Source organism: Cucumis sativus, chromosome 1 (assembly GCF_000004075.3).
Source record: "Cucumis sativus cultivar 9930 chromosome 1, Cucumber_9930_V3, whole genome shotgun sequence".
NCBI lineage: Eukaryota > Viridiplantae > Streptophyta > Magnoliopsida > Cucurbitales > Cucurbitaceae > Cucumis > Cucumis sativus.
Window position 1 is genome coordinate 5399211 of NC_026655.2, and position 27797 is coordinate 5427007.

Below are 27797 nucleotides of genomic sequence, written 5' to 3' on the forward strand. Positions count from 1 at the left end.
TATTAGATGGAAAAGATTATGAAAATTATTTCTTACTATTACTTTTTAAAAATTCATATTCTAAATCAAATAAACAAATATTCATATATTTAATTTATTTTTTCGTAAAACAAGTTACATTAGTTTTCTTAAATACGACGTGCATTTTCAACGTTTTTTATACAAACGTTTAGTATCAATAAATTATTATTATTTTTAAATTCGTATTCTAACTTCAATACACAAATTATATATTATTTAATTTATCAAACCATCTTAGTTTTCGTAAAATAATTTTAAGTAATTTCTTCAAATACAACGTTTATTTTTAATTTTTTTACGTAATTGTTACGTGCGATTAAATTGTTGTGTTTTTTAAAATAAAAAAATTAAAATTAACAGAACTCGTCCGTATAAAAATTATAAATAAAAAAATAGATTAAATAATATTTAAACTTAAATTGATTAATTATACGACAGAAAAGATTGAGATGAATCGAGGAAAGGAATAAATAAGGATTGAGGAAGGAATAAGGAAGGATTGAGTAAGAATAAGAAAGGATTATTTTGATTATTTTAAAAAATAATAAAATAAATTAAGATATTTACGAACGAAAAATTTTATATTCTATGATAATGACACGGATAAGTCTTCCATCATTACCTATCAATTACATTGATAAAACTATGTCAATAGTTATCCATGTCTATTATTGATAGAATGTGAAAGTTTTGCATAAGTATTTTATCAAATTTGTTATTTTTGACAATTCCTTTATCTTCGTAGATGAGATCAAACCGTAATCATTAAATTATACTCACATTCAAATTTTTGGTATAATTTAATTCATTAGATTCTTTAAAATAAAAAATAGCACTTGGAGTTAAAATTAGAATGGACTAGTATTTATAAACTTATTAGATACAAAATTTGGTAACGGATATGTATAAAGTTATTAGATACAAAATTGGGTAACGAATGTGTAGTAGATCTCATAGTACACAATCATATATCAAATAAACTAGCGATCATTTACTATAGACATTGATCTTTAAGAATTAATAGATTTTGTTGAATAAATATTTAGTGTATAATTCATTTCAATTGCTTCAATTCTTCCCTTTAAGGTTCAAACTGATGCTGACATGATTGAATAACAATGGAGGATTAAGCACAGAATATAATGTAAAACTTTCTGGGTGAATCTTCTATAAGTGTACATGACCATAGAACCCAATTGTCTGTAATCTACACCCAAAGTGATGAACTATGGGATGATGAACTCTACTAATGAATGAACTTCAGAAGATCATACAAATACATTTGTGTTTTTGTTTCACTTGGTTGAAAAAATGGTTTCAAATTCCTTGTACAAGCCTTTGGATTTAGACCTGAAATCAGATGAACTTATGGAGGAGCTTCTGCTACTTCTGCTTCGACTTCTTCGCCCCCAGAATCCGGTCCATTGCGTACCACTTCCTGATGGATCATTTGAAGTCCCTCCTTGATCTTTAGTGAAGCTTGCCTTTGCCAACTTTCGAAGTTGTTTCAACCATGGTTTCTCATTACTTGAGCTTCGACTGCCAGACATGTTCCTATCAGACGAGTTATCCACGGTTTCGGAGTCTCCGCTAAGGTTTACAGTGAATATACTTTCCAAGTTTTTAGTGAATCTCTGTGGGAGAAACAGGAGGAGGAATCCAATAAAAGCCACCTTGAGTCCTGAAAAGAATGATTGCCCAGTGAAGTCAAGTTGTTTTACTTGTTTGTACAAAGCATACCATTCATTGATCAATTGTGGACAGTAGCCTATAAGGAACAGCACCAGCAATGTTATTCCGATTTTCGTTTGATTCGTGATTGAGAATTCTTTATCTAAGAGAACAGCACAAATAGCGAAAAGACCGACTTCACATGTGTTGGAAATGATCTCAACCAACTGAACTTTTTTCTTGATAAATGGCTTCTTGAGAACAAGGAAAAAGAGCTGAAATGATGAGATGCATAGCAAGGTAACTATTGGAGTTCTAGAAGAGATTGTTTCCTTGTAAGCACCAGCCATGATTCCAAGAGTAACTCGTCTAATAAATTCGAAAAGCGTATAGTATATTCGAAGAATGCCAAACAGCTTCTGGATGAATGGTGCTTCCGCATCTTCTGTTTCATCGTCCGAGGCAATAATCCGATCGCCACGTTTGTTGGGATTTGCCACAGAAATCTGAGACAGCATATACTTTGGGGGACCTCTTAGATCTTCAAACATTGGCCCAAAAATTATAAGGTAAACAGAGTTTGGCTGGTTTTTCCAAGTCCATTGACTTCTCTTGCCAGGACCTAGAGTGACACGAACGAGTTCTTGATACCAATGAAATTTCTGGCCTTCTTGATGAACTTCTTTGTACTGAAGTAGCTTCCCGAACGTGATCCCGACTGAAAGAAACAAAAGCAAGGCTAGCAAAAGAAGTGACAGTATGCCAAGCAGCAAAACTCCAACTATTACTCCTGCAAGAGCTCCACCTTGCAACCAAAATAAAGATCAAAACAAGTTAGAGTCTTTTAGAAATGCACTGATAAGTACATAAATGCTGACAAGAAATTGACAATTAAAGATGAACAAAAAATCGTGAAGAATTGATAATCAACTCAAAGATTTATGAGGTTCACTAACAGGGTGTTAACTATGTCCGTGGACAAAGGAAAAGATTGATTTTATAATTAAAGAGAAAATATTAAATTAGAGATTTAAAAGGTTCATATGGCGCACTTCTCTGAACGCTAGGAACAATTTCATAAATAACTAAAATAATATAAATACGAATTCAAAGTGGATTTTGGAGACACTGTAATTGGTCATTCAAAGCGTCAAATAACAGATTCAAAATAAGAACAAGAGCAAACATGACAGAGTAGAGAAATATTCAAAAGTTACCTCTAAATAGCACACCCGAGGCCATGGACATGGAAGCTAGTGCAACAAATGTAATGAATATCTCAAATCTAGGGAAAGTAAGTGCTCCATAACTTCCCTGTGTGTTGTATATTTTCTTTCGACATTTCATAATGAAAAGGAAAAGGGCGTGGAGGAATATCAAACTGCCAGCAAATATTCCAAACCAGAACATGCTTCTATAAAAATCATTCCATCTGCTAGGATAAAATCAAAATGGCCATTTGTAAGGAAATTGAATCTCAATAACAATAATGGTTTCAATAGCTTCACAACAATCGTCAACACATCTAATTTCCAACACCCCAAAGGAATATTATATGATTGAATGAGATCTTTACCACCATTCAACCATTTTCAGTTCCATTTTTAGCTTTGAACCTCGACATTAGGAATGCAAACAATGGACAGCTTTACTCTGAGAGGGCCATCTCTTAACAAAATGCAACTAGTTTTTCCTAATTATATTTACTCAAAATGAAACAAGTACTAGGATAAGCATCTTGCACTGGATTTCGCTTGTAGGCTCTAATATTTCGAGTAAATTTCCATTCATTTTGATCCATACCAAGAAGAAAGAACCACTATTTGATGATGGAAAAGAAAAAAATGAGAAATACTTACTGACTGTAACTTCCTGGTCCAAAAATGTTATCAGCTTGGGGTTTGATATTTTGACTCTGCAAATAAAGAATCATCAGTTTATAAGAAAAAAGGTTCCTCTTTCATTGTCATTGGAGCAGTAGAAGAAAAGTAATTCATTCTTACCTCGAAAAATGATCTGTATTCCATTGGAGTAAGGGGCAACCCATACAACTGATCAACCACAGTAAAGTTATTGCCTGGAACCTTGTTTTGAAAAACATCCGAATGGCGAGTTTTGGAAAGATAAGGATTTGATCCAGTAAAGGGACTGTAGCCACTTAAGTCTGGATGATCATGCTCATCTTCCCATGGAAGTCTAAGGTAAGGAATACTCCACTGCAGACCCTTTGCAAATTCATAATACTCGACAGGCAGAGTAACTGGCAACCATACAGATAATGCAAAAATTTGAATGTGGCAAGCAATTCTCTGCATAAAAAAGAAGCTGCTTAGTATGATAAATTCAATCCATCTATTTTTAAGTGTAAAACTTGAGAAGACGGTATTTCAAAGTGCTTGGTGTTTCGATCGAACGTACAAAAATGTTTCTTGTAGGATTATATGTCAGAGAAGATGATGATCTCATGAAAACTCCTTCTGATTGAAGGCTGGCTGTTGATACAGTGAGTAGTCCTGCTGCGAGGGATGTTGCCGTGAACGAAGCAATTGTAAAGATCGAAGCGACTGTAGATATCGTTGGTATAGAATCTGCACATATATTGTTTAAAACATATCTTATATACAACGATTGAAATCAATGAATGAAGCGAAAAGTGATTTATGGTACAATGCGGACTCAAGTATTTGAATGCTTACAGTGCCACATTTGCAGGACATTTGATGCTAGATTATGATTTCCAGCAACATCGGCCGTTACATTCTCAGGGACACTGACAGATACGACTTCATCCTCAGCTTGTACTTCAACAGAGTAGATATTTCTGCCCATCTCACGAAAGCTGGACCATAGAAAGAATTTATAAGGAAAAAGAAAAAACACAGATACTCTGGTTTCATTAAAAACTTAATACACTAACTTGCCTCACTAAACGACCTCCACGAATAAAGATACATGATGAGTTGAAATCAAATACAGGCTTCACGAAATTCACACTGACTGAAAATCTTTTTTCTGTTGTCCTCTTATAAGTAGTTGTACTGAGCATCACAGTGGGCCTAAGAGAATCTGAAATTCACAAACGTATTATGAAATTCGCAGACTTGTGAAGTTCATAAGTTACTGATTGTCGCCATAGGTGAAGTAAAAGGTTTTGCTAGTAAGTTCCTTGACTAAAACTATTGTTTACCATAAAGGAAAGTAACTGGTGGAAGTGGTGAAACAGGATTTCCTTGTCTGCTTATTATAGAACTAGGCTTGAGACTCACTGTGATTATTGCAATTCCAGAAACATTTGTAACCTAAAAGAAAGAATTACATATCAAGTGAAACAAATAGAGATGAACATCAGAAAATGAAAAGGAACATATACAATAAATAAAAAACTAACCGAGAAGCTGAATTTGCGATTTCCAAGGGTCCTTCCACTAATTGGAAGCAGTGCGCCATCGCTTACTTCAAGAGCATTTAGAACTTCCAAAGATGAATTAAGAACTGGTTCTGAAAAGTACAAATAGACCTTCAAGTTATCATGTTTGTTTGTTGCTTGTACAAGTCTGGTGTCACTGTTGAGCTGGAGTAGCCTTTCCGGAACACGGGTTTTTAGGTTAGCAAGTAGTTTTCTTCTATCTGGAAAGTTCAGAAGGTTGTGTTACAATTACAACAGAGTTAAGAAATGGGAAATAATGATTATCCAATAAACTTACCAAAGTGTACATAAGAAATTGAGTTTTCTGTTCTTGTGAATATATTTCCAGCTCTATCAGTACAGAAATTCTTATCCATTACTAATATAATTCTTCCATATTGAACGGTAGACGGCAAAGCCACAGAAAGTGAATATTTGAGCTTTGGCTGAAGAATTTTGAAAGATGATGGTATAACACGCCCTTCACCGTACACTAGTAGCTGCAATGAATAACTTTTTTATATCAGACTTCAATTTCTTTCCGGCCAATAAAAATATCCCATGTTAGCAAAACTACAAAATATGCACGACTTCTTTTTACTTGTATCTTTGCTTCAACATGCTGTAGTTTTGTAAGGTTTATGGGTTATAAAATTAATTAAATCTGATTCGAGAATGTGAACAGAAAAAAAGAGATCAAGATCAAGAAAGTTGTCACCAATATTGTTAAACAGTACGAAAACGAAAGCAGCCACCTACTCACGTTGCAGGCCTCTACAGATGAACATCTGAAACCTCCACTGCCATTACAAGGTTCAGAGAAAGAAATATTTACAGAAACATTTAAAGCGTTCGTAAATGTCATCAACGGCATAATTGATGCAGTAGGAGAAACCGTATCTGCAACCAAATGGATATTAAAGAAATTAGCCGAGTTCAAGGGAGAAAAACAACACTTTTTTCATTCAGTTTGTGAGTACTATGTTTGACTGAGGGTGCAAAATATACAAAAGTTTGAGAGCTTCCTATGAAGCATAGTGTTATAAACTTTCAAATAATTACAATAAACTGATTGAAAAGAATATGAAACCAATTTCTTTATCCCCAGTGAGATTTTGACCAAATTCTATCATCTTATGTGAAGTTCAGTGGCTGATGATCCAAGTAATGTATACTTACCAACAGTCCACTTATAGCTAGAGCAACCAGCCCCCTTGGAGAAATTAGTGCAGACCTTGAATTTGTGCTCTCCATCCTCCAACTTAGAGTAGAAAATCTTTCTGTCATTGCAGTCTAAAGAGTGGCGGTTATCCAACTGCAGGAGAGAAGTAGAGGTGCTGTTGAGTATATTATCAATGAAAAGAAGTACACTGGAAGGTGAAGTTAAACATGAGGAACCACATTTTCCAATTCTAGCAAATATAGATCAGAATGTTCTGTTTTAAAGTCCAAATAATGTAGTAGCTAATTCTAAGTAAATAGGAGTCAAATTCTGGAATTTCCCTCTTATTCTCAAGCAGCCAGAGTCTTCAAAATAAAAACATCAACAGAGAAAAAGGCTTTAACTTCCATGATCTTACCGAATAAGCCAGCTAAGCAGAAGGATTATATTGCAGAAGAAGAAAAGAAAAATAATCCAAATTTGTAATGAGAGAGAGAGCACATGAGGATAATAGCAAAGTACACAAGCTAGCTCAAAGAACTGATAGAGTTTAAAGGTACCGAGCAACTGATGTTGCAGTGCTTGCAATTATAACTGTGGCCATTCACTAAAATTTCAAACAAAAATGTGGCCGACTTTAATCGTGAAAAAGCATCAGGGGCCTCCAAGAACTTCACAGTGACCTCAGCACCATGGCAGCGAGTTCCAAAGCACAAAAGAGAAAAAATCCAACAAAGACGAACCAAAACAGAAACTTTAAGCAGACCCATTTCAGAAAAGTACTAAGTTTGCAGTCTCAGACATGAGGCCAGGAATGAATTGGCTCAAGGATGACATTTTGGAGTTATGACTTTCAGAGTAGGTTATGCTGTGGAAGAAAGAGTGACGAGGATGAAAATGGAAATGGGGAGCTTGCAAGCTAGGAAACAATAAATGGTCTTAGAAAAAAGTGACAGAGGTATTGAAGAGGCTAATTTAGTGGTTCATGAAGGCTCTAGTAAAGAGATAGTGAACAAGACTACAAGAGAATGACATGCAATGCAACTTAAAAGATAAGCATTTTCACAGGCTAATTTAGAGAGAGGGAGAGGGAGAGGGAGAGGGAGAGAGTTTTTTATATGAAAAATGGACAAAAACCAAGACAGTGAAAGAAGCAGCCTCGTTTTTGCGCCTAGGCTATATCTTCACGGAAGTAATTCGAAACAATAAAAGTATTATTTAACAGTTTAAAGATTAAAATAAAAAGTTCTTTTCTTGAGTTAATCAATATAATGCCTGATCTTTTGCACATGGGGAGGAGCCAAAAAAAGAAAGCAAAACATTACAAGAGTAGTTAAATAGTTTAATGATTAAAAGAATAAGTACATTTCCACGTTCTTAATTCTACAGCTATGTAAGCTATGGCTATGAGAAAAACCACTAGCCAATGCAGGACAAAAATTTCAATTTGTTATTTGAAAGTTCTAAACTGTTTTCATAGAATTCGTGAAAAAACGAAAACCCTCTTCAGATTTGGTCAAGTTCTAAACTAACATGGAAGCGAACTTTAAACACTTTGAATTTTGAAAGGATCGTTAGAGATTTTTCGGGGCTCCTTTTCATTTATTCTGAGACCCCATTTGAAACAAACGGCAAGTTTGGGGTATCTGGCCCATATTAGAACGAGCAGCGACATGACATCGCCATTAATGGCAAAATAGAAACTCAAGCATTGAATAAGCAGAGAGAAAATTATCAAGTTTGGTCATTTCTACTTTGTTTTGGGCCCATTTTCAGGTGCATGAAAAACCCTTGTCTTCTTGATGAAAAAGCTTGCGAAATGGCTGGCCAAATTGGCATTTGGCAATGTCCTGCCTTGATAACCAAAGGACAGCCTCTGTTTCATTATCTTCCCTCTCTCTCTCTCAAAGCACAGCCTCTGATTCATTATCTCTTTAAGTGTCTCAGTTTGGCTGGGATTTAGATAAAGACTTAGAAAATGGAAGCACAGCCTCATGTGTCAATGTTGAAAGAGAAATTGGAGAATATTGACATTAGGCCAATAGAAAGGTGACAAAGAAGATAAGAATGTTTGACATTAGGGAAGTAGACAAAATGTGGGTATATGAAATTTGGGAGGATATGTTGGGAATTTTTTTTTTTTTTTAAAAAAAATTATGTTAATTAGCAAGCTATGAGGAATTTGATAATGGGGTTTTTTGTTGAACAAAAAAATGGGAGGTTTGGATGAAGAAGAAACCAGTTTGAGAGCTGAAACCGACTTGATATTGGGGTTAGATGTCATCATTAATGAGAGGAAATGCCGATCGTACTATATAAGAAAGAAGTCAGAATGTTTGATCAATGAAAAGAAGGAAGGCAAGGTCACAAAGGAAGTGGAAAAAAAAAAATCCAATTTGGCGTTTAGAATTTACTTCAAAATGTGATATAGTATCAGAATATTAATGGCATTGATGATTGAGGTCTTGGTTGTCGAACCAGAAATGGTGGGTTGCGTCTTTTATACGATAAAGGGGCCTGGATTTGAGCTATGACTAGATTGGGAAAAGAGAAAGAAAGTTAGATCATTCACTGTTCAAATTCATTCTCTCACTGCCTTGGTTTTGCAGTGGATCTGTCATTGTAGGTTTGTTATCTATGGCTTCTCTGTTGCCTTCTTTCTCTTCCTTGGTTCTTGTTTAGGCTTCATGAAGGTATCAATGAAGAAAGAAAAATGGTGTCCAATGAGATTGAGATCTACTTGTCTTGCCCTGTCAGTGGTCAACACTTCCTTTCACCAGGCCTCTAATTATGTCTTGTTTAACTTTGCTTTAATGCACAGTAATCAGATCACAGAAAGATAGTGTTCATGTATGAATTGCTCACGAAAGAGCTACCTTTGGTTTGATGTGTCGATGAAGTTAGCGGACAGTGAGCAGATGCAGATGAATTCTTCAATGAGGTAAACTTGATTAGAGGATTACAAAGCAAGAACTTTGTAGAACTTCTGGGATTTATATTCTCAAGACGAGTACATTAAGAACTTCAAAGTATGAACTCAGTTGTATCATCTTTGATCTAGTGTTTTATTCTTTATATCTGTTTATAAATTTTTCGAGCAACGGCCTGTTTCCTTTTTTATTAACATTCAAGTGACTCTACATTATGCTAGGGTTGTGGTTCTTGAGATCGTATGTGGAAATGATACTTTTTTCATGCGAGGCTCAAATTCAGCTCTGCACATTGTGATTCTCTAAGATTTTACATGAATGATATACGTTAGTTTGCTCAGTACTATTTGTATTGTACTCTACGTTTCTCCAAGGACACGATTTTCATTGTTCTTTTAACAGGTATGGATGCATTCCTGAGAACAAGAGCTTTAACGCAGACGACTCGATCTGTTGGAAGCGATACCATGAACTTCAACACAATAGTCATAAGGCATGCAACTTTTATATTAAGTCCACCTCTTTGAGAAGGATCCAATGAACGGAAGATATCAAGGGCACCTGAAGTTTATAATTTTGGAGGAAAATGTTTGTGTAAAGTATAGAAAAGCCGGTCAATGAACTCGCACTTGAAGGTGATTGGAATGAGAAAATATCTAAAAAGAATTTGGTTTCCACTCAAACTCCTTGTGGGTCCTAAAGCTGCTGTGAAATGGGATGATGAAACTCACACAGTTCAAACTTTTGTTGAACTCGTAGTTGCACCATGTTCTATTCCACTTCTGATCTCTTTGTAAATTGAAGATGATTGCTTAAAAACTGAAGTTCAATCAAATTAAAGTATTCCATACTCAATCAAGTACCCAGAACTAGAATGTTGTTAATAATGATTTAAAGCAAAAATCTAAACTTGTAAGAGAACTAATCAGAACTTAAATGTTTTTTCAAATCTGCTTTTCCTCTACTTCCTCCCCCTTTTTACTTATGAAAAGACATAATCATATCCTCGATCATCTTTTGTCTATTACATTAAGCAGTCAATGTTTTCCTCATGTTAAACCTTTTCAAGCTTATCAACAGTCTATTTGATTGATAACTGCAGAAGAAACGACCCAAAATTCCAAAACATCATTAGGAAATTATCTACAAATATTTCCAGTTTATTTTTACAGTCCCTAGGCTTCACATTTCCACATTAACTATTCAAAGGAAAAAAGAAAAAGAATGAGATCTTGGAATGACCCACCAAACAAAAACCAAAGGAAACACCTTTGTATCTTCAATCTTTCCTTAATTATACGGAGTCTGAATCCATCTTGAGCTGGAAAACACATCTGTTATCTGAAGATGGCTTATCCTTTAGAATGTCACGGAATCAACTTTCCAGTACTGACCTACATTCTTGTCATTTCTATAAACCCATTTCACCTCTTCTCTGCCATGTTCATTCCCACTTCCATCAGAGCTCGAAATTACAGAAACCTTTCTCCAATTGCACCAGATTCTCAGCATAATATACAGCATGATTAGACAAATAACCATGGAGGTAAAAACAATGGCCACAATAATGCCTATTACTGCAGCCTTGGATAATCTGCTTGTCTCTTGGCTTGCAGATTTTGAACATGTTGATAGAGGTCGGCCACATAGTTCATCATTACCCTTGAATGAGGTTAATGGAAAATCTGAAAAGAGTTGAGGGATTGATCCTTGTAGTTGATTATCTGAGAGATTCAGGATATGTATGCTTGTCAGTTGTTCAAGTGAAGTCGGGATTTCACCGATGAGATGATTTGAAGAGAGATCCAATCTTTCGAGCTTCATTAGATTTCCAATGGATGATGGGATTTTACCAGATATAAGATTTTTGCTTAAATCCAGTGCTACCTGTAAATCACTCAGCTCTCCAAGCTCTTGAGGGATCTCACCTGTCAAGAAGTTTTCAGATAGTTTCAGCTCATAGAGTTTGCTACACTTTTCGATCGTTGATGGAATGGAGCCTGAAAGGTTGTTTCTTTCCAGGTTAAGAACATTGAGGAAGGTGAAATTTCCAATCTCCAGTGGAATCATTCCTGATAGATTGTTGTTATGGAGAGAGAGCTTAAGTAATTTGGAACAGCTTCCAATTTCTGCAGGTATTCTCCCATACAAGTTGTTGGACGAGAAATCGAGCTCGCCAACTGCTTGTAAGTTTCCTATCAGTGGAGTGATGGTTCCTGTCAGTCTGTTGTCATTAAGCAGAAAGTGTTCAAGCTTGGTACAGTTGAAGAGTTGAGGTGACATTTCTCCTGTGAGATTGTTGTGTGATAAATCAAGAAAGTTTAGCTCTTTCAATTGGCCGAATTCAGACGGAATATAACCAGTGAGTCTGTTGTGTGCGAGGCGAAGACGCCTCAAGTTTCTGGAATTGATCAATCTAGAAGGAATATGACCTGAAAAACTGTTATTTGTCAAATCCAATGCGGTTAGGGAATTCAAGCCACAGAGAGGAAGAATGGTTCCATTAAACTTATTATTGGAAAAGTTTATTATCTTTAGACGTTTGAGAATGAAGAATGATACAGGAAGAGGGCCTTCAAGAGAGTTGTTATATAGAGTAATGGTGCTCAATTCTGAGAGGAGACCTAAAGTGGAAGGCAATGATCCTGAGAGATTGTTGTCAGCCAAAGCCAACAACTGAAGGCTTTTGCAATAGCCCAAACTTGCTGGGATGGGACCCCACAAGAAGTTTTGCCTTAGATGAAGCACAATCAGGTTCTTCAGGCTCCCAATATTCTCAGGAATGGGCCCTATAAAATGATTACCAAAGAAATCAATCTCCATCAAGTTCGAGCAGTTTGTAAGCTCGTTTGGAATGCTTCCTGTCATTTGATTATCATAGAGGAAAATGAAACTCAACTTTTTTAGCTTCCCTATCTCCTTTGGAATAGTCCCTGTGAGCTTGTTGTCAAACAAATACAGGTCCTCCAAGTTGCTCATGTTCCCAATTTGGGGAGGTATAAATCCAGTGAAACTGTTGTTGTTGAGTAAAAGAACTGTTAGGTGCTCGAGATCGTCCAGACCAGGCGGTAGATCTCCTTCAAGCCTGTTACCAGAAAGATCCAACTGTTGTAGTGAGGAACAGTTCAGCAACTCTTGTGGGAACTTGCCAGATAGCTTGTTTCTGGCAAGAAATAATTGTTGAAGATTTGAAGTTCTGAAGCAGAAGCTGTTTGGAATATTACCTGTTAAAGCATTATCTGATAACACCAGAGTTGTAAGATTCTGCAGCTGTGCGTTCAATAGGCTTATGGTTCCTGAGAGGTTGTTTCTTGATAAATCTACTTCCTCAAGAAGAACCAACTGATTTATCTCAGGAGGTATTTCTCCACTGAGCCTATTTCCAAGCAAGTTCAAGTACACCAAATTGGAAAGACCACTAAATGCAACAGGAATTGACCCAGAAAGGCTGTTATTGGCCAAATTCAAAACTCTTAATGATTTTATTGAGCCTAATGAATCAGGAATGTTGCCATCGAACATATTATTCGATGCTAACAAGTCTTCAAGCTCTTCGTTTCCGCGAATGGTGTCGGGAATAGAACCACTGAGTCTGTTCTGCTGCAAATTAAGAGATATCAGATGCTTCAAGTTACCAATCTCAACTGGAATACTTCCATTGAATTCACAATAGCCAAGACCCAGAACAGTCAAATTAGTCAAGTTTCCAATAAATGGTGTGATTTCACCTGATAACAAGTTGTTACCTATTCTGAGAGCTTGCAAGTTCTTCAAAAGCCCTATCTCAGCGGGAAGCTTTCCAGACAGGAAATTTGAGTGCAAGATCAGTACCCTTAGATTGTAAAGCTGGCCCAACTCAGAAGGTATGGAACCAGAGAGGGAGTTTGAAGACAAATCTAACACTTCAAGTGAAGTGACATGCCATAACTCACTCCACATGGAACCTGATAATCTAGACTGAGAAAGGTTTAAACTAACAATTTGAGTCTCATCATTTGAACATGAAATGCCATGCCAGCTACATACATGAACACTTGGAGACCAGTTTTCAAGGACTCCAACAGGATCAACCAGTTCTGATTTAATTTTCAGAAGCCAGTCAGAATTTGTTGGAGCTTGTCCTCGAGCCATGGCAAGGAGAACGCTGAGAATGAAGAAAAAGAGAATGAAGAAAAAGAGAATGAATCGCAGCGTGTAAGTGCCAGCCATGTTTCAGCTGGAATAATCATATAAAAGACATGAAGCAATCAGCATTCCAGCTCTGGTAACTGGTTCTATTTGTAGTTATAGAAGGCAGGAAAATGAAAGGGATGGTGAGAGGTTGGGAAAAGAAAAAAAAAGTATATAATCTGTGACTTTTAGTTAGCCCTTATGAGATCATTAGGAGTTACAGTGATGCATTTAAATGAATGTCGTCAATGACTGTAAACAACAGGGAAGTCTATTCTGAAACACACTAGAAAGAGCCTCCAAAAGAAAGAGAAAATATTCTATTTAATATCAATGTCAAAAGCTAACATTAGAAATCAAATAGGCTATGTGTAGCATAACTAATTAACTCTAAAAATAATAATCAACAGTTCAAATAGAACTAACTGACAACTTGATTAGAATATAAACTAAAGCTATTTATAGCTTTACAAGAAATTAACTGATTAACAACTCAATAGATTCTAATCAACTCAATACAGACAATTAGGCCATAAACTAGTATATTATTGCTTATTCAGCAGTAAGAAAGTCCAAAACCAGAACCTTCAAAAAGTAAACACACTTTTAACTGCCACTTTCTCTTTGTAGCTAATTTGCCTTTTTCATCATCTTTCCTAGTTCTTCTAAAACTTTGTCAGTTTATTAATCTTGTTCTTTGTTTTCTTTGAAAGAAGTCCTAAAAAACATAGTCCTTGTCAGATGAGAAAGTCTATGGAGATAAGATATAATGATGGGCATAGCTGAAAGCAATGCAAAAAAGTAAGAGGACAGACCCACTTGTGCTTACACAGGCGTGGGCTTTCTTTAGGATCTTTTAGGAGTGTTCTCTTCTCCAACTATCTTTCCTTCTGTCATCTTTTTATAAGGTGTTAAAGTCGAAAAATAAAGAAAGCTGAAAAACGTAAACTAACAAATTTAAGACATTCTAATAAAAGAAATGTTGACAGTTACATGATTTTAACTTGCATAACACTGATATATCATTTTTATAAGAGAAGAAAAATGTATTTTTCTAATTTGTTTAGTGTCATCCTGTTTTTGAAGTTTCAAATTTCAATGTCAACTAAAACTACCTAATACCCAATTAAAAAACAGGTAGAAAAAAGAGAACCAAAACTACTACTATTGTTTTTAGAGTAAAGGCCAGTGCTTCAGTAGTCCTAACTGTTCAAGCCCACAACACCAAGACAAAGCAACCATGTGAGGTTTGGTGGGAGTGACTAATATAAAACTATCCCATTTGATACTGACTATTCCAAAGAGAGAGAGAGGGAAAGAGAAAGTTTAAATAGTACAAAAATTATTCCTTTTCAAAAAATGAAGCCAATTGGAAGAGGACAAGATATTTCCCTTCATATAATGGGGATTATCCTCTTTGATGGACAATTCAGCAAATGTGTTTGTTGAGCCATCACTATACAACTTTTTGTTTTGTTTTAATCTTTTTTACATTGGTTAGTGTTGGAAACCTAAATTGTATGTTATTTACTATTATGAGTTTGGAGTTTAGAGAGGTGTCATCTATAAACCCTCAACTCTTTCTATGCATTTGTTATTTGTATTATCTAATATTTATTTGTGATAATAAATTGTTCTCTCTTTGCTCGCCTCGTTCTTTATTGTTTTCTTGTCAATTTCATTTGTCATAACACTTGGGGTCATTTGGACATCCAACTTCAACGTAATTACCCCACTTAATGTTTGAATCTCTAATTATAATAATGAGTGTTTTTAACTATTATAATCTATAATTACCTACAGTAATACCATTTAAAATCTCTCATGGTCACAAATTACTATTTTTTATCCATGCTAAAACAGTATGTACCCCAAATACAAACCGTTAAAGCTCACACATTAGATACTTAGAGTCTTGAGTTGGTTGTTATAGGGTGAGTTTGTTGCATAAATTAAACTATTTTATTTTGGGTTATAATAGTTTACCATAGCAAAGAAGATTTTGAAATTATATTTATTATACTTAGATGTCGGGTATAAATAGTTGTAAACACCACTATTATATTTGGAGCCAGTGACACAAACATCCTTTACTGTAATAACCACTTTTTATAATAACCAACTGATGAATGCCCCAAGTGCCCACTTGGATTCAAAAGTTTGGGTGGACAAGAAGAAACATCAATCAAAACGAGTTGTGTATTGGTGAGTCGCATCAAAAAATTCAAGACAAAGAAACACAAGGTTTTGCTGATCACTTGGACCATTTGTAGCCCAAATGCTTATTACCTACCTTCTACTTTTTCTTAAGAATCAAACTCATCCTCAAGTGCTGCGCATGAACACATTAGTCAGATAAAACTTCCAAATTTCAAAATCTTCATCCTCTAATATATGTTCATACCTTTGTTACTATTATGCCAAGTAACATACTCATTAATTTGTGTTGAGGTTATTGAATGTTGAACATTTCAATTCGTACAAGTAAATGATAGTGCCTATACTTTTTCTGATCATGAGATAAAGTTGGTGATAGTCTCAACCTCATTGCCATTTCCTCGTATTCAAAAAGATATATAATGGCATGAACATTTACATGGAGGAAAGGACAAACTTATCATTTTCCTTTAAAAAAAAAAAAAAAACACAATGGCCACACAATTTCTAGTGGAAAATTTTGAAATTTTTTCTAAAATTCACTCCAAAATTTTCCACTATCCTCAATTTTTTGTTGATTCTATTTATCTCTTTTAAGATCTACTAAATGTCTCGACAAAAGGGCAAATAGGTGCAGACTTTACATAGACACTAATGATGTCTAAACTTCATGAAGAATGATATGGTGGTGATGGGAGAATTACTACACACGGCTCTTGGAAATATTAAGCTTGAGCATCTATAGAACACCTAATTAGTATGTTTATAATATATTGATACTTCTCAACCATTTTATTAAAGGAGAATTAACCAACAATAACTATTCTAAAGTTTAAATTTAAACGAAAAATGAATCGAACGTCATTTTTAAAATTTGTGTGTCATCAAATTGAATCTTAGATATAAATTAATAAAAAAATGGGTTCTTTATATATAATAATGAGATTTTTTAAAAAAATAATAAAAATTACAAACTATTGGGACTCTACAGCAAAAGATTATAAAAAACAAAAAATTCATTGGTCTATTTTAGAGCACTTTTATATATATTTGAGCAGTTTTACATGGAAGTGAGTTTTTCTTCCATTAATTTATTTTCCTTTTATTTTGTTGTGTTTTCTTTAGAAAGAAGTATCCATGTCTACGTATCTTTTTGCTTGATTTCTTCCACTTTCTAGGCTATGCCAATATCTGTTAAATAAAATTAGAATTTAGAGATGGTATGAATTTAATCTCTAAAATAATTGATTGATGCGTAATTGCATCAATTTAAATTATGAGCTTTCATAATTATATCAATTTTCATCTCAATTACATTTCACGTGAGATTAATACAAATTATTAGTTTAGGATTAGAGTTGTATAAATGGATATTTGCTTAAATTTTAATAAATCTAGCAGTCTAGTGGTAGGTTTAGAAATCGTTTCTTTAAAATACTTTGATTTTGAAACAGCTTTGGAAGGTTTCATATTAAATTGAGGCTAGAAAAGTATGGATTATGTCTTATTTTAACCAAATTATGGCTGATCATTGATGAGTTGGAATAACTTTTTAGTTTGGTACAAAAAGTTGTATTAGCTTTTCAATATATGAACCATAAACTAAAACATAGGTTAGTCTAGAAAGTGAATTTCTTTACCTAAGACATTCTTTTAATCCAGCAATGTATAGAATAAAAAAATTCAAATAGACCGTGATGAAGGGAATAAACCAAGATAGTTTTTCATGTATCTTTTTGTATCATGATCTGCGATGGAGGAAATAAACCAAACCATTTGTATCTATTTGTATAATGATTAAGACATATAATAGATTATTTTGATTTATAGTAATTTATTTTGGATAATTTGTGATATCTATTTGTATAATGATTAAGACATATAATAAATTATTTTGATTTATAATAATTTATTTTGGATAATTTGTGATATTTTGTTATATTTATAAACATTTTTTAAAGTTCATTTAAAATAATTTTCCTTCCAATACAATTGGCTCTTAAAATAGTGTTGCAGACACAGCTATAATGGCCATGAATACATCCAAATCATATTGTATTTTAGCTATATTTGCTGAAATTTGCATTTGACTATAGCCATTAGTTCCAAAAAGTAAACTAATTAAAATCTTCATGGTGGATTAGAAGTTCTCTAGTCAAAGCATAACCCAACCACTAAATTGATCATATGTGTTTTAGAATCAATCGCCTTGGACATTATTCTATTGGCATGTCCTTTTGATTCGTTAGTCAACTCCTGCTTCATGGAGTTTCACTTCATAAAAATGGAAATGAAGCAATACAATATATCAAATATGACTGATTGCTAACATTCAAGTTGATAATGCTTACATATACATCATTATAACAAGAAAAATGCAAATAAATGTGGAGCCTCTTCCAATTAAAAGGACACGAAGAGTTAAGAAAATTACATCCTCATCACAACATTAACAAAAATCGGAAAACTCAAGTTGTTCTGATCCTTCATTAACTCATCAAACACCAATAATCTCACATTAAAAGTGGTCAGCCAGCCCTGCTTTAACAACGAATCATGCATCTTAGATAACGTGAGAAAGAAACCGGATCTAGCCTTTGTTCTTGGTAAAGATTTGCCTCAAAATACAAGCAGTAGTCTAAATCAGATGAGCTCTCTTTAAGAACCTGATTGTTCTGAAGTAGCGTTGCCAATTTGATTCCACATAGTCAAGGTACTTCTCAATAGCCCACCCTCTTAACTCCATGAGCTTTCTTTTTGGTAGTGCTTTCAAGTCAATTTTGATTATAGATTGCATGAAACGTTCTACAAGTTTCCCTCGTATGATATAGTGATATACTATCCATAAGTAAGTGGGGCTGTTCAATATTAGTTTAACCGCCTGCATAAAGCTGAAGATACAGAGCGCACACATCCAGTGACAAATTTTGATGTAGAAAGCAGTCACTAAGGGCCCCAAAATCCAAAGAGGAGTCAACTCTCTTGAAACTTCAGCCCCATAAAACACATTGACCGCCAGGTACAGAGGAACACTGAAAAAAGAAGAGCATTAAACTAAAAAATATAAAACAGATTGGTGTGTAAAATATGGATGATATAGAAGTACAAGTCTACCATGGTAATCACAGTTATAAGAGAATTCATATGTGACACTGCAGGTGGAAGGGATGATGGTATTGCCAAGCACGTATATTCTTTTCACAATCGTCCTTATGAATATTAAAGAAAAGCATACTAATGTCATTCATTTGAAAATGTAGATGTATTGTACATTTAATACTAATGCCTCCATCACATTTCCATCTTCATACTACAGACACTAGCATGGTCGTCCTTAACATTCATAGTTTTACAAAAAGTTGAAGATTGCTACATAAATCTCACATTAAATCCTTCTAAGCTAGCCAAGGACTAACAACTTAGGAAGCACAGACAGGGTGAGGAAGACTTCCACAGTTCAATGAAATTTAAGAAGTTTCACCAAAATGAAAACAAGGTCTTTTCATAGTCAAGAATTACAAAAATATTACGGTGTTGTCTCCTCTTTCAAATTTTTTTAGTACTTAACCTTAAATATTAGGTGCCTTTTTGTAAACTCCTATTGGGAGATTTAACATTTTTGCCTATAACTTACCCCTCATTAATGATAGGCTGTGTTTATAGTTTACTTTGTCCAAAACAATGGCAAGATAAATCCAAACTTTCCTTTCTCTCCCATTCAACTAGGCAGGCCTACAAATAGTGAATAGTTTTAAGATGTACGATAATGATTCAAATCCTCTGTTTGAACATGGGACATCTGGGTCATTCTCTTGTAATTCACTTTTCTTTCTATTGTGTGATTTCCACCAACCCAGGTCCTATTTGTTTTGTTACTTGTGAAAGGTTCAAGTTTCTAAGAAAGGAAAATTCTTTGTCCAGTAGGTCTTACGTGGGAGGCTTAGTATTATAGATTTTCGTTCAAATGTCTTCTTATAAGCTGCTAAGGCGTTAGTCAAGTGTCTTGAGGATTTGGATCGTGTATTATGAAGGTGCCATTTCCAAAATTCGACAAAAGACATTTTTTCTAAGACTTAAATTGTGCTTGTGGCTTGTAATAGATCATGGGAGGAGTTGTTTCATCTGTCGTTTGGGACAAGGCTACATGGTGTCCTTGTGCATGCAGCCTTCCAAGTTATTATGTGAAACAATTGTCAGAATATTTGGCCAGAAAAATCGAAGAATTCTCGAAGTAGGAAGCCCCAAGAAGGAGGTGTTGTCCACAACTAGGTTCAAAGAGTTCTTTTGTATTAGTTTTACCAAATAGATCTGTAATCAATTATCCTTGATCTTTTTTAAAATTGATAGTTAGAGCATTTTCCTGCTCTTTGGTTTCTTGTTCAGGCTTCTTTAGTGGTGGTTTGTTTCTTTTTGCATTTGACCTTCAGAAATTCTTTCCATTTTTTTTTAACAAAAGCTTTGTTTTCAAATTCAAAAGGGGACATCTACTATCTACAGTTAAATAAGTACTAAAAGCGGTAAAAGAAAATAGACACCAAGTTACGTGGAAACCCGAGTTCCGGGAGAACCACAATATGACTTTCTTATTATTTTCTCATATGAACAAAAGATACATAGGAAAAAATAAATAGACAACAAGCTTAGAATAAAAAAGGAAAGACAATTAGGGCTAATTTTTCCTTGGGCAAAGTCCACTAATTCTAACAATAAGATAATTGTGTTGCTACAGAATAATCCTTGGTTAACAATAAGATAACATCAAAACAATGTCCCAGGAGTATGCGTAAAATAATTAAATAGCTACTTACAACATTAGCAAAGGAATCTTCACTGCTGCATTAAGTCCCAGAAAGTGGAACCAAACCCCTTGAAGAATGTCATTGCTTTCCTTTTTATTGGACTCTTGCTGAGTATCTGACATCTCTGCCGAGGGTAGATCCTCCAGAATCCCATCCACATCTTGACTTACAGGTTGTCTGCGCAACAATTCCAACCATTTCTTGAACAATTTTTGAATAGCAGGAGATGGAGCAATATCCTCATTTGCTCCAGAGGCATAACAAACCGGAACATTGTTTGCCTTTGGAGTTTCTGTACAATGATCAACATCTTTAAGCTTTACAGGGTAGCTGGAAATCTTGGATCCATTTGCTACCCCACCTGTCTCATCATCTATACGAGCAGTGCTTTTGAAGGCCGAAACTCTCAGGAGATTAGATCTTGGGCCACATAATCGAGGAGTCCCTACGCTGAAAATAAGTTCCATGAGTTTGTGGGACAAGGAATTATACAAGGATACCCATGCACATCAGAAAAACTTCAAGCACAACACCCTTGTTTACAATGATACAAGGATTTCCATGTACACTAGAGAAACATCAAGGAAAGGCCAGCTAAATGACTGAATTAATAGAATTTAACACTTAAGAAGTTAGAAATCATCTCAATATTAAAAGAACAGAATTGTCTACTTTCAGCACAAACATTTCCCAAGTATATTGGCAACAAGCAACATGATACAGTTACTAACCAACAAACATGACACAGAAAATTGGTATGGCATGGCCTATCTACTTTAGTCACAATTTCTTCTATAACCTAGTATTGAGGACCCACCTTCACTACCCCCCCAAGGCCTGAAGCCGAGAGACATCAAGAGTTTATCTTTTTAAGCCCACCTGAGTGTTCCAAAACACAACCTTTGAGCAGGAATAGCTCAAAAACTGCAAGGCTTTGCCAAAGGGGCCGGGGCTGCCGCCCTTGGGGGGGACACAAAAGTGGTGACTGACAAAGTGAGTAGAATGACCTATAACTATCTATAGTGGACTTTTAATTACGAAAAATATGGCTTGGCATTCAACTTTCAAGTTCACCTTAACTATTAAAATTTCTAATTCGAGAATGGTTTATGGGTTAAAAATATGGGGGGTGGGGGGTACTGAAGGGATTCTGAAAGTCCTTACCTAAAACAGATATTGCTCCTCAATGGAGTATGGTGTTCAGTTCTCCCAACAGTGCGAACAGATGTTACACGCTGTTTTAGATTCAAAGAGCCATTCCAGAATGACAATCTTGATGAAAATTCTGCATAAGAACCCTACAAAGTCCAAGGTTGTACTCAATGAGTATTACACACAACTAACGAGAAAGTAACACATTGGTATGCGTATAATATCAGATGCATATGGAAGAAAATATCAAGACAAGGGTTAGATAGTAGTTTTTTAGCCAATTAATAAATTTTTTAAAAAATCATGATTCTCTAAAAGCCTCACTCAGACTTTTTTTTTTCTCATCTCAACAAAAGGGTCGTCTTTTCACCGAAGTCCCAGCTTCTATAGATGTATTGAAATATAGCTCCCTTTATTTATTTATTTTCGTTTTAGTTTTACTTATAAATGAAAAGACACACTAAAGAAGAAAATGGGAAGTACTCCCTTTCTAAAAATACGACCTGAGATAGACCCAGAAGTTCATGAGATGAAACAAAAAAGGAAAGCTTATTAACTTGAAAAACTAAGGAGTTTACTATATGATTTCTCAAATACCTGAGAATGATGGGTAATTAAGGCCATCTTCTAGACCTTAACGACCAAATCATTTAATCAATGCACCTGATTCAAACAAAGATAAAAACATACCTATTGTTACTGTATTACAGAGGAATTGAAATAAATTAATAATGAAACAAAATTTTATGAAGAATTCAAAACAAACCTATCCAACTATTGATACAGAATGTAATTTGACAATAAAGAACATAGTTAGCCCATATTGACAAAATGAATCACAATCTCCATAACTACACAGTTGGGGGAGCTGAATAATTATGACTATCATCATGACCACAAATCCCCGCTGAAAGCATGTAACCTAAATAGTGCACAAAGACAACTACCTACCCCGCATCTAACAAAAGCTTATCAAGTTTGCCTACACAAACATTCTTGCACTGCCGCAAAACAAACCAAAACTACACAAAGGCAAACTATGGAGTCGGTGACGAAACACAACACAACATTCAAAGGCAGAAGCTAGAGCTTCCAGTATCCGAATAACATATCCTCTATTGTTTCCCGACAACCCTCGTAGGTCAACTAAATAACTACATAATTCCCACACGCACCAGGGAAAAATCCGCACATTCTGGTAAAAGGAAACATAAAACCGGAAAGCACAAGACTTAAAGATGCTAATGTTTAAGCTTCCTCATCAATTTACCCCGCTACCAACAGAAATCAACTATACGACCAACAACCAATCCCCAACCCAAGAACAAACCCAAAAAGAAAGTGGCAAAAGAATTAGCTAATTCAACTAACGAAAGGGCAAGATGTAAAACAGCAGGTATTCAAATACGAAACTAACCTTTGAATAAGAATTCATACCTCCCTTGCAGTCCGACAGCAGAGAGAGAGAGAGATGAGGATCAAAACGAAATCAAGAGGGTTGAAAGGCAAAGTTGTGGAAATAGAAAAGGCATAGGAGGAGGAGGAGAGATGGAGGGTTGGAAGAGAAAGAATCTGAAATGGGAAATTGAAGGTTTTTGAAGGACAAGAGTAGACGATAAGGAAGCCACAAAAACGAAAAGCAGAGGGTAAGGTAGCGTTAATGGCTATTCCAAAATGGTAAATTAGCGACCCGGTTATGACATTGGGTTGACCGAACTGAGTCCAAACTCCGAACTAAGATTATTCCACCTGCACCCATTGTGGGCTAATCAATGAATTTGGGCTTTAGCTTTTATTCAATTACAAAAATGTCCCAAATTCACCCTAACAAAAAATAATTGTATTAAGTGATAAATTAAATATTCCATCTTCCGCACAACAATATTTTTATAGTTATAAATATAATAAAATTTATGAAAATTTTTAAAAATAACAAATTTTACAAATCTATTGTAAATTCTGAAGAATTTGTTGTTTTCAATTAAATACCATACGATCTAGAATACTTTTACCAAAATTATATATGAAGAAGAGATCGGCTACGCGGGATGTTCGTCCCGCCGATGAACAAAGCCGCTCTCTCTGTGATCACTCGATTTGGCGCGAGAGAGGAAGAGACGCAGTGGCGGACTAGAAGATTGATGAGATTTCAAAATTCTGTAAGTTCTATCTCTCTAAAGTTTGTTCCCAAATCGATCGATTTCTTAAGAAGTGTGAGGTTTTCTCTAAATTTAGTGACTCCCTATTAAGTAATTGGATGAAGAAGTATGTGCAATTGCCGTGGTTTGCTTTGATCTCATTAGGAACTGTAGATCTTAGCAAGCTTACATCTTGATGTTTAACCATGGATCTCAAGTCGCCTTCGAAACTTAAGTTGTCACCACCGAGATTTTCTAAGCATAAATGGATATTAAACTTAATAATTATCGTAGTAACATTTGTGATTTCAATTGGTGCAATTTTGGCATATAAATCTCGAGTTTCTAATGCACCAAAAGAGCTCTATTATACTGTGGTTGTGGACTGTGGAAGCACAGGAACACGAATAGATATATATGAATGGAAATGGCGGGTGAAGAGTGGTAATGACTTGCCTGTTTTACTGCGTTCTTATCCTGACAAATCAACTAAAAGTCCGCTTCGAAAGAAATCTTGTAGTTATCACTGTATGCAAACCCAGCCGGGATTAGACAAATTTGTTGGCAATATTTCAGGTGTAAGGTTTTCTTTGAATCCATTGATTGACTGGGCAGAACAGGAGATACCGGTTGAAAAACATTCACTTACTCCTATTTTTGTTTTATCTACTGCTGGACTGAGAAGATTGGCACATGAGGATGCCAATCAGGTTTTGGAAGATATAGAGGCTGTTATAAAGGAGCATTCTTTCATGTATCGGAAAAGTTGGATAAGGGTGTTGAGTGGTATAGAAGAAGCTTATTATGGTTGGGTTGCTTTAAATTACAAAATGGGGAGCTTTAGGAACGGTTCAAGATTAGGCACGTTGGGAATTCTTGATTTGGGTGGTTCCTCATTGCAGGTTGTGATGGAATCAGACTTTAAAAGGGAAGAAATGCAGTTCATGAGATCAAAAGTTGGTTCCTTTGAGCACCAGGTTTTGGCATTCTCATGGGAAGCTTTTGGTTTGAATGAGGCATTTGATAGGACTCTTCTTTTGCTCAATCAAACACAGGTACTTGGGGAAAGCAACACAACTACAGTGGAGCTCGGACATCCTTGTCTTAGTTCGAGTTTTATGCAAAAATATACATGCTACAATTGTTCAAGTCATGACAACTTGGGCCAAAAAAAATTCAGTAATCAAAACAGCAAAACTGCCTTTCCTTTTTATTTGGTCGGGAACCCAAATTGGGAGCAGTGCAAACGAATTGCAAGGGCTGTTGCAATCAATTCCAGCACGTTAGCTTGGTCAGAGCCTATAGAAGCTACAAAATGTCTTGCTACCCCGTTATTTTCAAACGGTATGCACCACCATGTGTCTATTTGGTGGCATTCCTCTTTATCACGTTCCTGATTTTACACATTGGTAGAATATATAGATCTATTTTCCTTATTGTTCTCAGGCGGGGAAATGTAGAGTTTATTTCTTATTATCTATTTATAAACTAGTAGCATTAATTTCCTAACAATGCCAAATTTTATTTACCAGATCAAATGGTGAGTGGAATGAAGGTTTATGTTCAAATTCTTATTTCACTAGCATTTGTGTAATGGCAGGTGGTAATAATGCAGTTGTGACCATTCCCACCACGCGTTTTCATGCCCTATCAGGATTCTTTGCAGTATATCAATCATTAAATCTGTCTACAAGAGCCAATTGGACAAACATATGGGAGAGAGGCCTGGAGTTATGCTCTGCTTCTGAAGCTGATATGATGAGAAGTATTTCAGCAAACCAAAGTAGTTTGTGGCAATATTGTTTCCAGTTACCTTATATGGCATCTCTCATTGAGGATGCTCTTTGTCTTGGCGATAAAGAAGTGATTTTTGGCCCTCCAGATGTCTCCTGGACTTTAGGAGCCGCGTTGATAGAGGGAGAGTACTTATGGTCAAGTTCAAGTACAACAACTACAGCTGAGAATCACAATTCAACTTTGGGAAACATTGAGCCTGTATATGTATTTTTGTTACTTCTGTGTCTTCTATTGGTGGTTTATTATAATCAAATCAAGCTGCCTATGTTGGGCAGAAAGTCAGCTGGTGCCGGGTCATCTTTGCCATCTTATGCCCTTCCAAAACACAGGCCGAACTGATTCAGAGGTGGTCTAGTTATTGACATATACATTTGATTCATTCTTTAAGATAGACGTAGTATCAAATACATCAACAGTATTGAAGACATCAAGAATCTTCCATTAGCTGGATGTCATAGTGATTCATGTTGAGAAAGTTCCAATTTTGTTGAAGTTAAAAGACCCTTTACTGTAAATTTTCTATTTATATTAGTATATATACTTGTTCACTAGGATAATGTGTTAGACATGGAGTTGTCTCTGAAGTACATAAAATTCAGGACCATATGAAAGTGAACGATTTACATAGGCAGATACACGAAGCAGACATGTTAGCCGAAATTGAAATACATATCCAGCAGACTTCATATGGACAGATTGAAACATAAGTTCCTCTGCCCTACTTCAAGCTTAAAATGCAGCAATGGCACTGGATTTACATCCCTCCAAATCAGCTGCATCAACATCGACCCAGACTTCATTTACTCGTCCAATCAACCGGAAGGGAGAGTCGTACTGGGCAATGGCATATGCATAACCCCTTTCAGAGGTGGAATTCGCCAAAGGGAACCTACTCAAGCTGGTGGCAAGTTTCTCTGCTTCCTTTATCACCTTCTCGTCCCTTGCAAATCCAGAGAACTTTCTAACTGCAACACAATGAGCTTCCCAATCACAGGGCTTCAGTTTCAGTTCAGGAAGAGGAAGAGGGGGTGAAGCTTGAAACTTAAGTGGCAGATAGAATTGAACAAGATAAGAGGAAGAGTGAAGAGGGCCAGCCCCAGGGACAATGCTGGTCAAGACAGGAGCAGTCATGGCAATCCTTGACCAATTCAGATTGGCACCTTGTATATACTGGAACAGTCTGTGCAACAAGATCATTATAAAATGTTTGATAAACCAAAGGGAGGAATGAAAGGGATGATCACAAAAAGCGTCAATTTTACGTAACTTTTAGAAATGGTTTCTTCTTTCCAAAGTTTACTCAGAATCGATGATATATGTGATGTAAGTGGAAATTAGAAATGGAATTACCTGTGGAAACCATTTTTTGTAGCTTTCTCGAAGGATGGGTCTTGGACGGGAGCAGAGATCCAAGTGGACTTTCTGTAAAATCTGATTTCGAAGTCTGATTCTGAATGAACAACAGCGTATTGGGGTGATTCGATGGCGATGCAAAGACTGAGAAAACACGAGAGATTGAGAAGAAAGATTGATAATTTCGGATTCACCATTCTGCTTCGATTCCTTGTCGTTCTCGAACCTCTTTCTCTCTCCCCTCTTGTTTCCAAGTTGGTTGTTGAATTTCATTCGGAGCAACCATTCAAGAGCATAATTTGGGCCGCATAGACCATGGCAAGGCCCATTTCCAATAAGCCCAATAAGCCCAAGATCTCTCTCTCGCTCTCCCTCTCCCAATCATCAATCATAGGATAGATGATGAAAACTGTTCAAACAAAGTTCTATTCCTACCCATACTGAAATCTGTTTGTACGTTACAGCTTTGACGTGAGAGATTGTCTTGATGTTGATAACTACCAGAAATTGGAATACTTTTCAATATTTGATATAGTGAGAAGGTTGAACTGACAATATTGTTTATTTTGTGAAGATTTGCCACAAAGACATTAGCTTAAAAACAAGACAAATGGCAAGAACGCATACACCAAAAAAGACCCAAAACAAAACGATTTAGGGACAAACGACCAGCCTAGCCCAGCTTGCAAAACAGGTAAAAGGATAAAAAACAACACAAAGAACAATAAATCAATAGAACAATTCCAAGAGGTAGAGATCTAGAGACACATCATGCTGGATATGACTTGGAAGAGGCATGACCTGAAGGCTACTTTTCTGACAAAATTACTAAAATAACTGTCCAATTTCCAGGACCCAAACGATTACCTACTTGCACTAATTTGATAGATCTAAACTAACTTTAAGATAATATAGATAGTTTGACTGCACGAAAATGCCATATTCACAAATGAAAAGGCAAAAAGACAAAAAAAGCCTTTGAGCTTGGTAATCTTAATATGACAGAAAAAATATTAATTTAAAATGAAGTGTAATTGTTCT

At 35.5% G+C, this 27797-nt stretch overlaps 5 protein-coding genes and 1 long non-coding RNA gene across 13 annotated transcripts; 2 read left to right on the plus strand and 4 right to left on the minus strand.

Moving 5' to 3' along the window:
* Window positions 1–1062: 1062 nt before the first annotated feature.
* LOC101203522 lies at window positions 1063–7514 on the minus strand. Of its 5 annotated transcripts, none has more exons than XM_011653327.2 (13): window positions 6821–7514; window positions 6278–6413; window positions 5862–5998; window positions 5397–5598; window positions 5081–5319; window positions 4880–4991; window positions 4614–4758; window positions 4389–4531; window positions 4111–4280; window positions 3696–4001; window positions 3552–3607; window positions 2910–3127; window positions 1063–2497 (listed from the first exon to the last, which is right to left on the minus strand). In XM_011653327.2, the coding sequence occupies exons 1-13, from the start codon at window positions 7028–7030 to the stop codon at window positions 1317–1319; spliced, it is 3255 nt and encodes a 1084-aa protein (XP_011651629.1). In that variant the 5' UTR covers window positions 7031–7514; the 3' UTR covers window positions 1063–1316. The 5 variants fall into 5 exon arrangements, with proteins under 5 accessions (XP_011651629.1, XP_011651633.1, XP_031739504.1 ...); XM_011653331.2 differs by having other exon boundaries at window positions 2910–3124; window positions 6821–7505; XM_031883644.1 differs by lacking the exon at window positions 6821–7514 and adding an exon at window positions 6679–6811.
* A 705-nt stretch (window positions 7515–8219) lies between these two features.
* LOC101205304 lies at window positions 8220–10045 on the plus strand. Its single transcript, XR_180898.3, has 2 exons — window positions 8220–9201; window positions 9593–10045. It is a non-coding gene; the product is annotated as an uncharacterized LOC101205304 (long non-coding RNA).
* A 199-nt stretch (window positions 10046–10244) lies between these two features.
* On the minus strand, window positions 10245–13701 carry LOC101203769 (LRR receptor-like serine/threonine-protein kinase GSO1). Its single transcript, XM_004152512.3, has one exon. It carries the CDS (start codon window positions 13397–13399, stop codon window positions 10550–10552), a length of 2850 nt encoding a protein of 949 aa, XP_004152560.1. The 5' UTR covers window positions 13400–13701; the 3' UTR covers window positions 10245–10549.
* A 4101-nt stretch (window positions 13702–17802) lies between these two features.
* LOC101204576 lies at window positions 17803–23148 on the minus strand. 3 transcript variants are annotated; one of them, XM_004152435.3, is made up of 5 exons: window positions 22886–23148; window positions 22066–22131; window positions 21481–21614; window positions 20326–20766; window positions 17803–18549 (listed from the first exon to the last, which is right to left on the minus strand). In XM_004152435.3, the coding sequence occupies exons 2-5, from the start codon at window positions 22090–22092 to the stop codon at window positions 18156–18158; spliced, it is 996 nt and encodes a 331-aa protein (XP_004152483.1). In that variant the 5' UTR covers window positions 22093–22131; window positions 22886–23148; the 3' UTR covers window positions 17803–18155. The 3 variants fall into 3 exon arrangements, with proteins under 3 accessions (XP_004152483.1, XP_011651655.1, XP_031746005.1); XM_011653353.2 differs by having other exon boundaries at window positions 22906–23121; XM_031890145.1 differs by lacking the exon at window positions 22066–22131 and having other exon boundaries at window positions 22886–23122.
* A 260-nt stretch (window positions 23149–23408) lies between these two features.
* Window positions 23409–25954, plus strand: LOC101204013 (probable apyrase 7). Of its 2 annotated transcripts, none has more exons than XM_031890144.1 (2): window positions 23409–24950; window positions 25201–25954. In XM_031890144.1, exons 1-2 carry the CDS (start codon window positions 23813–23815, stop codon window positions 25740–25742), a joined length of 1680 nt encoding a protein of 559 aa, XP_031746004.1. In that variant the 5' UTR covers window positions 23409–23812; the 3' UTR covers window positions 25743–25954. The 2 variants fall into 2 exon arrangements, with proteins under 2 accessions (XP_031746004.1, XP_004152561.1); XM_004152513.3 differs by having other exon boundaries at window positions 23413–24950; window positions 25207–25954.
* Window positions 25908–27296, minus strand: LOC101204816 (heme-binding protein 2). The gene is made up of 2 exons (XM_004152436.3): window positions 26754–27296; window positions 25908–26583 (listed from the first exon to the last, which is right to left on the minus strand). The coding sequence occupies exons 1-2, from the start codon at window positions 26951–26953 to the stop codon at window positions 26133–26135; spliced, it is 651 nt and encodes a 216-aa protein (XP_004152484.1). The 5' UTR covers window positions 26954–27296; the 3' UTR covers window positions 25908–26132.
* Window positions 27297–27797: the final 501 nt, after the last annotated feature.